The sequence below is a fragment of the Marmota flaviventris genome, chromosome 7, assembly GCF_047511675.1.
Source record: "Marmota flaviventris isolate mMarFla1 chromosome 7, mMarFla1.hap1, whole genome shotgun sequence".
Taxonomy (NCBI): domain Eukaryota; kingdom Metazoa; phylum Chordata; class Mammalia; order Rodentia; family Sciuridae; genus Marmota; species Marmota flaviventris.
The window spans coordinates 27,484,488-27,497,714 of record NC_092504.1 but is presented as its reverse complement, the minus strand read 5'-3'; the positions used below and the strand labels follow the sequence as shown (position 1 = coordinate 27,497,714).

General features: G+C 44.5%; 1 protein-coding gene across 1 annotated transcript; it reads left to right on the top strand.

Moving 5' to 3' along the window:
* The first annotated feature begins 384 nt into the window (after positions 1–384).
* On the top strand, positions 385–6,164 carry LOC139706400 (uncharacterized). The gene is given in 2 exon segments (XM_071614209.1): positions 385–5,979; positions 5,982–6,164. Coding segments are annotated over 2 exon segments (4,623 nt in total). The 5' UTR covers positions 385–1,412; the 3' UTR covers positions 6,038–6,164.
* The last annotated feature ends 7,063 nt before the right edge of the window (positions 6,165–13,227 follow it).

Sequence of the window (13,227 nt, the reverse complement as noted above, 5' to 3'; positions counted from 1 at the left end):
AGCCATAAAAATAAATGAGGTAAGTGATGCATGCTATCTGTTGTGTTAGTCAATACTCCATCATTTGGGCAACATAACTGACATAATTAGCTGGAGCAGAGGAAAGATTAATTTGGCCTTAGGATTTCAGGAGTTTCAGTTCATGGTTGTCTGTCCATGTTACTTTGGAAATGTGAGAAGGCAGCAGATATGTGGAAAAGGCCAATCACTGCAGGAAGCAAAGAGGCCCAGGGAAAGACCTTGGGTCTCTATATCACCTTGAAGGACATGCCCTCCATAAGCTTGTTTTTTCAGTATCTTATAATAGGATCCCCTTTTGAATGTTTCGCCACCTCCCGGCAACATAGGCTAGGAAACAAGCCTCCAACACATGAACTTGAAGGACCTCAAGGCCCCAGGCCCAACATTAGGAAATCTAACCCCTGGGCCCTGAAGTTGCAAGATGCTCCCTTATACAACCCCCATGCCAAGACCCCTCCAGCAGCACGTAGCATTTCAAGTCCTGTACAATGCTACCACAAGATGTTTCATATAGATAACCCTAACGGTCAAACTTGAGGATGCAGGTTTAAAAACAGGAACTAAAAGAATAGAATGCAAGTTTAAAATAGGAATTAAAAAAGGAGACAGGATGCCATTCTATGGATTTCCCGAGAACAATAAGTTGAAAAACAAGTTTACCCTCTAGGTGACCCACTGACTGGATTCAGAAGGTCCAACAGGAAGACTGTCACTGTGCTATGCTAAGAACTAACCCACTTATTCCCTATAAAAGATGTATGCCCCAAAGCCCGGTGTGCCAGTCCACCGAAGCTCCGGCTGAGGTTTCGCTGAGCACCCGCAGGCGCCTGTGTATCAATAAATCGCCTCTTGCTTTTGCAGCCAGTGCCTCGTGCGTCTTTCTTGGACAGGGAATCGGCTGGTCTTTCATTTGGCGAGCCAGCCAGGAGCACTCCTGTAACCCCATCCGGATCCCTGCCCGAGGAACTCCCGACATCACTGGGAGGTAAGCTGGCCAGCTCAAACTTTCTGTCTTGTTGTCCTGTTGGCTATCTGTTCTTTGTTCCGCGCAGCGTCTGTAAGACTATATGATGATCCTAGGCATAGTCATTTAGTATTCTGAGGCAGTTCTGTAGTCAATTTGTATTCTGAGGCAGTTTGAGAAGGAGTTGACGAACTCGGACTTCTCCCCTGCCACCCTGGGAGACGTCCCAGGGATCAGAGGGGTCCATTTCTTTGGGGCCCCCGGTGTTTCCGAGGATTACACCATCTTTGTAGGCGACGGAGAAGTACAAACTTCTCCCAGGCCATCTGATTTTTTCGGTTTCCACCGAAGCCGCGCAGCGATCTCACTGTTTGGTTTCGTTTTTGTGTCGTTGTGTCTGTCTCTCTATTTCCTCTCCGAGAATAACATGGGACAATCACTAACAACCCCTTTGAGCCTCACTCTAGATCATTGGCAAGACATTCAAGAGCGGGCAAACAACTTGTCCGTGGCAGTTAGGAAGAAGAAGTGGAAAACTCTCTGTACTTCCGAATGGCCAGCATTCAACACCGGCTGGCCAGCAGAGGGGACCTTTAACATTGATCTTATCTTACAGGTGAAAACCCGAATCTTCACCCACGGTCCTCATGGACACCCCAACCAGATACCCTACATTGTCACCTGGGAGGACTTAGCTTCCAACCCACCCCCTTGGGTTGCTCCTTTCTCTCTACCCAAGCCCCCTCTCCGTTCTCCCCTTGAACCCTCTGCTCCCCTTGAACCCTCTGCTCCCCTTGAACCCTCTGCTCCCCTTATTCCAGTTCCCCCTCCCCAAACCTCTCGCCTTTACCCTGTCCTTAACAAATCTGAGACCTTAATTAAATCAGGGGCAACACCAAAGAAAGTTCTACCACCAGAAGACTCAGCCCTGATTGACCTGCTGACGGACGAGCCTCCTCCCTATCAGCCCCAGCCCTTACAAGCCCCTGAACCTGATCAAGCATCCTCCGAGGACGAAAACCAAGAAGGCCCAGTCGCCAATGCTCCCCCGGATCCATCTCCCATGGTGGGACGGCTCCGGGGACGCCGGGATCACACCGCCCCAGGAAACACCTCCAGAGTTCTCCCCCTGCGACAGGCGGGAGGCCCCAACGGCCAATATCAGTATTGGCCTTTTTCTGCCTCTGACCTCTATAACTGGAAAACCCATAACCCTTCCTTTTCTAAAGACCCTATAGCTCTAACCTCTTTGATTGAGTCTATCCTAGTAACTCACCAGCCAACATGGGATGATTGCCAGCAGCTCCTGCAAATTCTCCTCACTTCAGAGGAGAAACAAAAAGTTCTTTTGGAAGCTCGCAAAAATGTGCCAGGGGACGATGGGCGTCCCACCCAACTCCCAAATTTGATTAACGAAGCTTTTCCTTTAACCCGGCCAAACTGGGACCATGCGACTGAAGCAGGTAGGGACCACCTACGTCTCTATCTCCAGTTACTCATAGCGGGTCTCCATGCAGCAGGGCGGCGGCCCACCAATTTGGCTCAGGTAAGACAGACTACCCAAGGGGCAGAAGAGACCCCGACAGCATTCCTAGAAAGATTGAAAGAGGCATATCGGAGGTTTACTCCTTTTGATCCTGATAGTGAGGACCAGAAAGGAAATGTATCCATGGCTTTCATTTGGCAGTCCGCCCCAGATATCAGGTCTAAGTTGCAGAGACTAGATAACTTACAAGATTTTTCTCTGGCAGACTTACTGAAGGAAGCCGAAAAGATATATAACAAAAGAGAAACTCCAGAGGAACGAGAGGACAGGATCAGAAAGATGCAGGAAGAACGAGAACTTAAGCTTAGAGAGGAATCAGACAAGAAAGAAAGAGAAAGAGAACGAAGGCGTAACAGGGAACTAAGTAAAATATTGGCCACCGTAGTTCAGGCAGGACATCAGGGAAACAGAGTAAGCAGGGACAGGGAGCAAAGCAGACCCCGTGTAGACCGAGATCAATGTGCCTACTGCAAGGAAAAAGGACACTGGGTAAAGGATTGCCCAAAGAGACCCCCCAACCCCAGGAGAGATACCAACCGGGCTCCCCGACTGCTAACATTAGATGAAGATTAGGGGAGTCAGGGCCAGGAGCTCCCCCCTGAGCCCCGGGTAACTCTCCAAGTAGGGGGGCAACCTGTGACCTTCCTAGTGGATACAGGAGCCCAACACTCGGTGCTGACACAGACACCCGGACCCATGAGCCACAAAACAACGTGGGTCCAAGGTGCCACTGGGAGCAAACCTTACCGATGGACCACCAAAAGAGAAGTACACCTTGCCACAGGTAAGGTTTCCCATTCGTTTCTACATGTGCCTGACTGTCCGTATCCACTGCTGGGAAGAGACTTATTGACTAAATTGAGAGCCCAAATTTATTTTAAAGATGGGAGCGTCTCCATCACGGGGCCAAACCAGACTCCCTTACATGTATTGACTTTCAAATTGGAAGACGAATATAAACTTTTTGACAAACCCTCGGTATCTATGAAAGACATGGACTATTGGCTTAGTTCCTACCCGGAGGCCTGGGCTGAAACCGGAGGAATGGGAATGGCAAAACAACGGCCCCCAATAGTCATTCATCTGAAGGCCGCTGTTACTCCCATTAATATCAAACAATATCCTATGTCAAGAGAGGCCTATCAGGGCATCAAGCCGCACATCAAACGCCTCCTAGACCAAGGCATCCTAACACCTTGCCAATCGCCCTGGAACACCCCATTACTGCCAGTTAAAAAGCCGGGGACAAATGATTACAGACCAGTCCAAGACTTAAGGGAAGTTAACAAGAGGGTAGAAGATATTCACCCCACAGTGCCAAACCCTTACAATCTCCTTAGCACTTTGCCTCCTACTCATACTTGGTATACTGTTCTGGATCTGAAAGATGCTTTTTTCTGCCTAAGACTGTCTCCCCAAAGTCAGGCTCTCTTCGCATTTGAATGGAAAGATCCCGAAGGAGGAGTCTCTGGACAACTGACCTGGACGAGACTGCCACAAGGATTCAAAAACAGCCCAACACTCTTCGATGAGGCTTTGCATCAGGATTTGGCAGACTTCCGTGTAAGACACCCTTCCCTAATCATGCTTCAATATGTAGATGACATCTTGCTGGCTGCAACCTCCGAGGAAGATTGCCAGGCAGGTACGGAGGAATTGTTGCAAACTTTGGGACTACTAGGGTATAGGGCATCAGCAAAAAAGGCCCAAATCTGTCAGACAAAAGTAACCTATCTGGGTTATGAACTCCATGATGGTCAACGATGGTTGACAGCTGCCAGAAAAGAGACTATCTCAAGTATACCAACCCCCCAGAGTCCCAAGCAACTGCGAGAATTCCTGGGGACCGCAGGTTTCTGTAGACTCTGGATTCCTGGGTTTGCTGAGATAGCAGCCCCCTTGTATCTACTAACTAAGCAAGGTAACTCCTTTGCTTGGACTAAGGAACATCAATCGGCATTTGATCACATCAAATTGGCTCTTCTGTCAGCCCCTGCTTTGGGCTTACCGGACGTTACCAAGCCCTTTGATCTATTTATAGATGAAAAACGGGGTTATGCAAAAGGGGTTTTAACCCAAAAACTAGGGCCCTGGAGGCGACCTATAGCCTACCTGTCAAAGAAATTAGATCCAGTGGCAGCAGGATGGCCACCATGCCTCCGGATGATTGCAGCTGTGGCTCTTCTGATTAAGGATGCCACTAAACTGACTTTGGGACAGCCATTAACCCTGTTAACTCCTCATGCCATCGAAACTGTAATTCGCCAGCCGCCTGATCGCTGGATGTCAAATGCCCGACTCACCCATTACCAGTCTTTGTTATTGGACACCGACCGAATTCAGTTTGGTCCCATGGTAACATTGAATCCAGCGACTCTCCTGCCGCTCCCAGGAAAAGCAGATCCTCACAACTGCCAGCAGATTCTTGCAGAGACACAGGGAACCCGGCCGGACCTCACCGACCAACCAATGAAGGATGCAGAGCTGGTCTGGTACACAGATGGAAGCAGTTATCTGCTCAATGGAGAACGACGAGCAGGAGCAGCCATCACCACCGAATCTGAGGTAATATGGGCGAGTGCACTTCCGGGAGGAACATCAGCTCAGCGGGCAGAACTGATAGCGCTGACTCAAGCGTTAAAGTTGGCAGAGGGGAAGAGACTAAACGTGTACACTGACAGTAGATATGCCTTTGCTACTGCTCACATACACGGAGAAATTTACAGACGCCGGGGGCTACTAACCTCAGAGGGAAAAGAAATCAAAAATAAAGCTGAAATATTAGCTTTACTTAAAGCTTTATTCTTGCCTAAAAAGTTAAGTATCATGCATTGCCCCGGTCATCAAAAAGGTAATACTCCAGAGGCCAAAGGGAACAGATTAGCAGATGAAACAGCCAAGAAGGCAGCCCTAGGACCGCAGCTTTTGATAGTGACTCTATTGCCCCAACAAGCAGACCCACAACATGATGACCATGAAGAACACTGGGTCTATGAAGACAAGGATTTAAGTGTCATACAGAAACTGGGAGCCACCTATGACCCCGAGAAAGATGTCTGGAAATATCGAGGAAAGACTATTATGCCCCTCAAAAATTCAAAACAATTAGTGAAGTCCCTACACAGACTGACACATCTTGGGGCTAAAAAGATGAAGGAGCTCTTAGAGCGTGGGGAAGGTACTTTATATCTTCCAAACAGGGATCAACTTCTGCGCCAGGAGGCAGAAAACTGTCAAGCATGTGCCCAGGTAAATGCTGGTAAGATCAAAATTGGAACAGGGATCCGGATGAAAGGCCATAAGCCCGGAACCCATTGGGAAATGGACTTCACTGAAATCAAACCTGGTATGTATGGCTACAAATATCTTTTGGTTTTTGTTGACACTTTCTCTGGATGGACAGAGGCATTCCCAACGCGGCATGAGACTGCTAAGGTGGTTGCAAAGAAATTACTGGAAGAAATCTTTCCCAGGTATGGAGTACCTGGGACCATTGGGTCAGATAACGGGCCTGCCTTTGTCTCCCAGGTAAGTCAGATGGTGGCCAATACATTGGGGATTAATTGGAAATTACATTGTGCTTACAGACCCCAAAGTTCAGGACAGGTAGAAAGGATGAATAGAACCATCAAGGAGACTTTAACTAAATTAACGCTCGAAACTGGCACTAGAGACTGGGTACAACTCCTACCTTTAGCTTTATACCGGGCCCGGAACACCCCAGGCCCACAGGGGCTGACCCCATTTGAGATTTTGTACGGTGCACCGCCACCTGCTGTTAACTTTTATGAAACTGAAACTTATGCCTCCCTCACCCCATCTATGCAGACTCATTTGCGTGCCTTGCAGTTGGTCCAGAACGAGGTTTGGAAGCCTCTAGCTGCAGCATACAAGGAGGAACTCAAAACCCCCTCGCTGCCACATCCCTTCAAAGTCGGAGACACCGTCTGGGTACGCAGGCACCAGAGCAAGAACCTCGAACCACGGTGGAAAGGACCTTACACCATCCTGCTGACCACTCCCACTGCAATCAAAGTAGACGGCATCACCGCTTGGATCCACGCTTCCCACGTGAAAACTGCACATCCACAGGAGCCCACTGACGCCACTTCAGAGCCTGAATGGAAATTGCAACGCACCCAGAACCCGCTAAAGATAAGACTTACCCGCTGTTGATTTTTCTTGCTCTGTGCTCTATCTTTCCCATATCAGTTGCTAGGCACCAACTCTATGATCTCAATCGGCCTATACGCCAGACATGGCAAATACTATCGGGGGCGGGAGACATAATTTGGGAAAAAACATCCACAAAGTACCCCCTCTGGGCTTGGTGGCCTAACCTGGAGCCAGATCTTTGTCACATACTGGCAGGGTCAGAAGACTTTGATATTCCAACTACTGACCCAGCTAAACCGAGTGGGCCAGAAGTGTGCATCTCCAGCGGGCGCTGCCCTTGCTCACGCTATCCGGCAGGATGTAGGGATCCAAGGGCTCGGGCAGCTCTAAGAAAAAAATCATTCTATGTATGCCCCAGGGACGGGAGAACTAAGTCGCAAGCACGTAAATGTGGGCAACATGAAAGTTATTATTGTAAGGCTTGGGGATGTGAAACTACGGGGGATGCATACTGGAACCCTAGCTCATCCAGGGATTTGATCCAAGTAAAAAGAGAAAAGCAAAATGAGCCCCCACTTTCTACAGACTATTGTAAAAGTACACCTGGGACAGTCAACACCTTATGGTATGGGGACGGGCCATGCACCATGTTTGCCTGCAACCCCTTAAACATTACCTTTACTAAGGCAGGCAGAACATCAAAAGATTGGTTACAAGGGAAGCTATGGGGACTACGGGTATATCATCAGACTGCATATGACCCGGGGGTCCTATTCAAAATTAGGTTAACTATAAAAGTTGACCCCCAGCCGATAGGCCCTAACAAGATACTCCAAGACCAAAAGGCTCCTCCTCCAAAAAAATATAAACAGGCACCCTCAAGACCAACGTCCCCATCTAATACCATCCGTCCAACCCCCTCCACTCCTCCGACCGTGGCAGTTATCACTAATCCTACTTTACCAGGGTCAGGAGAAAGACTAATGGACCTAGTTGAAGGGGGATACCAAGCCCTCAATTCCACCCAGCCCAATCTCACTGAGTCCTGCTGGATTTGCCTCCAGGCAAGCCCCCCCTACTATGAAGGAGTAGCTATTAATGGGAATTTCACCTATGGCACCTCCACCAGCTGCAACTGGGAGACAAGACACAGGTTGACACTGCCTGAAGTAACCGGTTCAGGAACATGCATAGGAGGCTCCTCTATGTTAAGAGAGCTCTGTGTACGTACTGCAACCGTGTCATCCTCTGACACATCCAGCTACTTAGTGCCTCCAACAGGACTCTACTGGGCATGTAACACTGGGATTACACCATGTGTTGCGATAGCCAATTTCAACCAGTCTAAAGATTTTTGTGTGTTAGTCCAGATCTATCCACGGCTACTCTATTATTCCACAGAAGAATTTGAGGGACATTTCATGAGCCGGACTCGTTTCACCCGAGAGCCTATTAGCATTACCCTGGCAGTCTTGTTGGGAGCCGGAGTATTGGCCGGGGTTGGGACTGGGGCTGCAGCTCTGATTGAGGGCCCTCGACAGCTAGGGATTTTGGAGACTGCAATCCAACAAGACCTAAGAGCAATAGAAACCTCTGTAACTGCTTTAGAAAAATCCCTAACCTCCTTATCAGAGGTTGTTTTGCAGAATAGACGAGGTCTGGACCTATTATTCTTGAAGGAAGGAGGACTTTGTGCGGCCTTAAAGGAAAACTGTTGCTTTTACACAGATCACACAGGGGTAGTAAGGGAATCTATGACCAAGCTTAGAGAAAGACTGGATGCACGGGAAAAATCCCTGCGAGGCTCCCAAAGTTGGTTTGAAAGCTGGTATAATAAATCCCCTTGGCTAACTACTATATTATCTACTGTAGCTGGCCCCCTGATTATATTACTGTTAATTTTAACATTTGGACCCTGCATATTTAACAAACTAATGCAATTTATGAAAGAAAGACTGTCCGTAATCCAAACTATGGTCCTCGCGCAGCAATATCAAGTACTCCAACAACACGCCGAGCCATCAACTGAGCAAATGCTGAATTCTGAGCAGATAGATCAATGGATATAGGATTATATCCCGGATAAAGAAAAGGGGGGAATGAAGGACCTCAAGGCCCCAGGCCCAACATTAGGAAATCTAACCCCTGGGCCCTGAAGTTGCAAGATGCTCCCTTATACAACCCCCATGCCAAGACCCCTCCAGCAGCACGTAGCATTTCAAGTCCTGTACAATGCTACCACAAGATGTTTCATATAGATAACCCTAACGGTCAAACTTGAGGATGCAGGTTTAAAAACAGGAACTAAAAGAATAGAATGCAAGTTTAAAATAGGAATTAAAAAAGGAGACAGGATGCCATTCTATGGATTTCCCGAGAACAATAAGTTGAAAAACAAGTTTACCCTCTAGGTGACCCACTGACTGGATTCAGAAGGTCCAACAGGAAGACTGTCACTGTGCTATGCTAAGAACTAACCCACTTATTCCCTATAAAAGATGTATGCCCCAAAGCCCGGTGTGCCAGTCCACCGAAGCTCCGGCTGAGGTTTCGCTGAGCACCCGCAGGCGCCTGTGTATCAATAAATCGCCTCTTGCTTTTGCAGCCAGTGCCTCGTGCGTCTTTCTTGGACAGGGAATCGGCTGGTCTTTCAAACTCTGGGGTGACATTAAGGTTACAGACCATAGTAAATGTGGATCAATCTTGAAAGCTTGTTAAGGAAAAGAAACCAGAGACAAAGCACCACCATGTATGGATGATTCCATATATATGACATAACCAAATTAAGTGAATCCACAGAAAGAGGTGAAAAAATAGTGCTTGCCAAGAAGTAGGTACAAAGTGACTGCTTGGTGGTATGGGGCACTCTATTGTGGTGATGAAAACGTTTTGATATTTGATAGATAATTATCTCCCAACATTGTGAACTGTAATAATGCTACTAAATTATAAACTGTAAAATAGTGAGTTTTATGTCATCTAAATTTTACCTCAATTTAAAAAAATAACAAAAAACACACAAAAAAGGTATTAATGCACTTGAAGATATGTTTGGCATTTCTTCTTTATTCCTTCCAGAAATGCATCTACAATGCCAGCAAGTTACAGTAGATATTTGAATACCTTGATAGCAAAAGGCAAACAGAAGAACGCAAAGAGAGAACATCTCCACCTCAGAAATGCTTTTATGCAAAAAGAAAAAATAAAATAAAACATTAGAACACTAAAGAGAATTTTGTTACTTACAACCAAATGAAATTCTAACCACTAATGTATCAATAAAGGTATTTAAATTTATACAGAGAGATCAAGAAAAAAATTTTAAATTGTTTAAAAATTAACTTTTTTATTAACACAATTTTTCCTCATTATTTGTAGTAAAATAATCATTAAAACTCAGAATTTAGGATGTGCATTTCAAGAAAGATAGGATATACATTACCAATCTGCTTCTCATATTAAAATTGACATATTTATTAAAGATTTATTTCTGTGGAATTTTTGCATGAATCATTTTTCAGACAGACAACTTCCACCAGGCGACAAAAGCAACCTGTGAATGCAAGATGGTCAGAAACAGATTTGTTTTGAAAAGGTAAAATACAATTTGGAACAGTGAAACAAGCCCAAAATTCTTGTTTTATTCTGCTAATATGTATAGGTGTAGAAGTTTGGGGTATTTAAAAAAAAAAATCCTATTTTCTTGCATCTCTATGGTTTCTGAATTCTGTATCACAAAATTTTTGTTTATTACTCTATTTCAACATTGAGTTAGGGTCTCAATTTTGTAAACAAAAAATAAGGACATGCATTTGATTTTCAGACAAGAAGCAAGTGTTTAATATGAGCATGCGTCAGACATCAAAGGAACATACACACTTCAGGAAATGGTTATTTTGCATTTCTGTGTTTTTACCCTTTCTCCCCTCTTTCCTGTCTTACTCTTCCTCCATAGTGTTTGGAATGATGGCCTGTCATTATGCTGCTGGGAGCCATTAGCCAAGTAGGTATGACAATTTCCTTGCCAGCGTACCCCATGTTGCAGTGACATTGAATGTAGGTGACCTTGCTCAAGGACCAGGGCGGATTAGGGTGTTCCCAGTTTATGATAATCGGGTTTAGGGCGTTCCAGGTTTAAGATTATTCCTGCTGGGAATAGGGCGTATCCTGCTGCCTGAGTTCCCCTTGAGTTCTCACGGGAATTCAGACAGTATATTTTGGGAGACAGAAGCCCAGTGAGGGGATTTGGGCAGAGAACGTGGATTTCCCCAGAACGTGATTGTAGACAGCTGGTGTGAGTTCGGGAATAAAGAGTTGCTGTTTGAATCTACAAGCTGTGTGGTGGCTCGTGATTGTGTGCCCAGCCAGACTGCGGCATTATGCCATTGTTTCTTCCAGAACTTGATTCAACATTACATAAAATTTATCTAAATATTATAACATTTTTCTTTATTTAATCCAGAATAATGCCTGTGGTTGAGATTAGTATTTCCGTAGTCTGAACTTGGTTTGTCTTCTCTGAAACCCATGATGAAATTTGATGCTATTGTGACATTGTTGGGAGGCGAGGCCTTTAACAGGTGAACAAATTATCATGAGGGATTAATGACTTTCTCATAGGAGCAGGTCTATTCTTATGTGCAATTGTTTTTATAAATCAAGGCAGACCCTTATTTTCTTTCACCTTTCTCTTTAACATCTTACCCTTCTATTTTCAGTTGCAGTTGAAGCAACATGAGGTCCTTTATCAACACTGGACTCATATTTTCCAGCCTCAAGAACCGTAAATGAAAACAAACCTCTTTTCTTTACAAATGACCAAGTCTCAGGTATTTTTTTATAACAACAGAAAATTTCTCAAGACAACTATTAATGATACTATTTTTAAGTTTTCCTTTTTATTTTGCAATATCTTTCAATGTTGTAATCATTATAAGAAATGTAGAGTTTTTAATGGACTAGATAAAATGGGAGGGGTGTGTAATACCTCAGAATATTTTAATATTGAGACTCGTTTCAGCTCATATAACATGAGGAGGACTAGCTTAGAATTCCAATGCCTTTTATGATTATCATTACAAGCCAACAAAATGCAACCCACCATTCCCTGTATCCTACAATTCAATTGATTTATAGCCACATTAGAACAAAGAACTGAAAGAACTCAGCCAACCACCAAACCATGTCAGAAAAAGATAAGCTCTTTCAAGTTGATTATATGCTTGTCATGTCAATTAACCTAGTATCCCATTAATAGCCTTCTCATGTGGATTCAATTGCCTCATGAGTAGCACAACAGCCATTTTTTTCCTGCCAAAGTACTCTTTATAAGAGATTGAACTAGAATTTTCATTTCCCTGGAGAAAGTGTCCTTTTGAAACTTTCCTGTAGAAGTATGCTCAAGATGATGTAAATTGTTTGTAAAAATGCTCAGAACCTGGTTTTTGTTGTTTGTTTTCTGTTTGCTAGAAAAATTGGAGAAATCATTATTTGTGAACACTTTTAATAGATGTTCAGGAAAGTAGGTGATGAAAGTAAGATATATGGTTGTGTTAATTTTGATCAAAAGAAAAATATAAAATTAAATTTTGATGTAGTTAAAGATGTAACTTTGAACAACTTGGTTAAACGTGTATAAACTGCAGAATCCTGCATATATATATTTCATCTTTGACATGTGCGGGTTCAGGTTGTTTCAGAGAACTCTGTCAAGACTAAAAGGCATCAGAGCCTGAAACTTAAAGCTCTTAGAAACCTTATGGTTGATTCGAGAGTTATAATAATTTCATCTCAATTTCAGAGTCTGAATTGTCAAGTCTTTACCTGTTTGCAAACTCTGGCATTTCAGCAAGTTTGTCTTAATATGTTTGGCAGTTAGAATGTGTCTTTGAAAACAGTCATCTTTCACATGTGAATAAGAAAAACACAGTGCTAGAAATGTCTAAATATATTAGTTTCTGCACCGTTCAGTTTTTCCTTTTGTAAATCTCAGCTGATTGCAATGTCCCAAACATCAACAAAAGTTGCAAGTATCCCAATCCCAAGTCTTTGGCATAGCACATCAAAATGTTACTGATATGTAGAGGGAATCTGTATAAAAAATTATCTACTTTAAATACAAGTCCTGGAGAGATGTGAAATGGAGAAATTACTTGCATGCCTTCTCCATTACTTAATGAAGCCTGGATTTATGTAAGCAAAACAGATAACAGGGCATAGAAGATAAAGGGTTATCAGAAACTTCCCCTCTCTTAGTGGCACATGGAAAACACCCGGCCGATTTTTTCAGATAATTTCTCAAGTGAACCTCCTCCCTCCCAACCATGTTACAAATGAAAACACCCTCAGATTTAGTGAAAGGCAGATCACAACAACAACAGATTTAGAGCTAGACTGACGAACAAAAGGATGTGACAACTTTAAAAGAAAGACAGGTTTGGCTCTCTGGATGAAGGTCAGTGACAAGAGTGTGTGTTGCATGCATAAGGCCCTGGGTTCAATCTCTAGCACTACAAAAACAAATATTGTCTGAGTGTGTGTGTGTGTGTGTGTGTGTGTGCGCGCGCGTGCACGCGCTCTT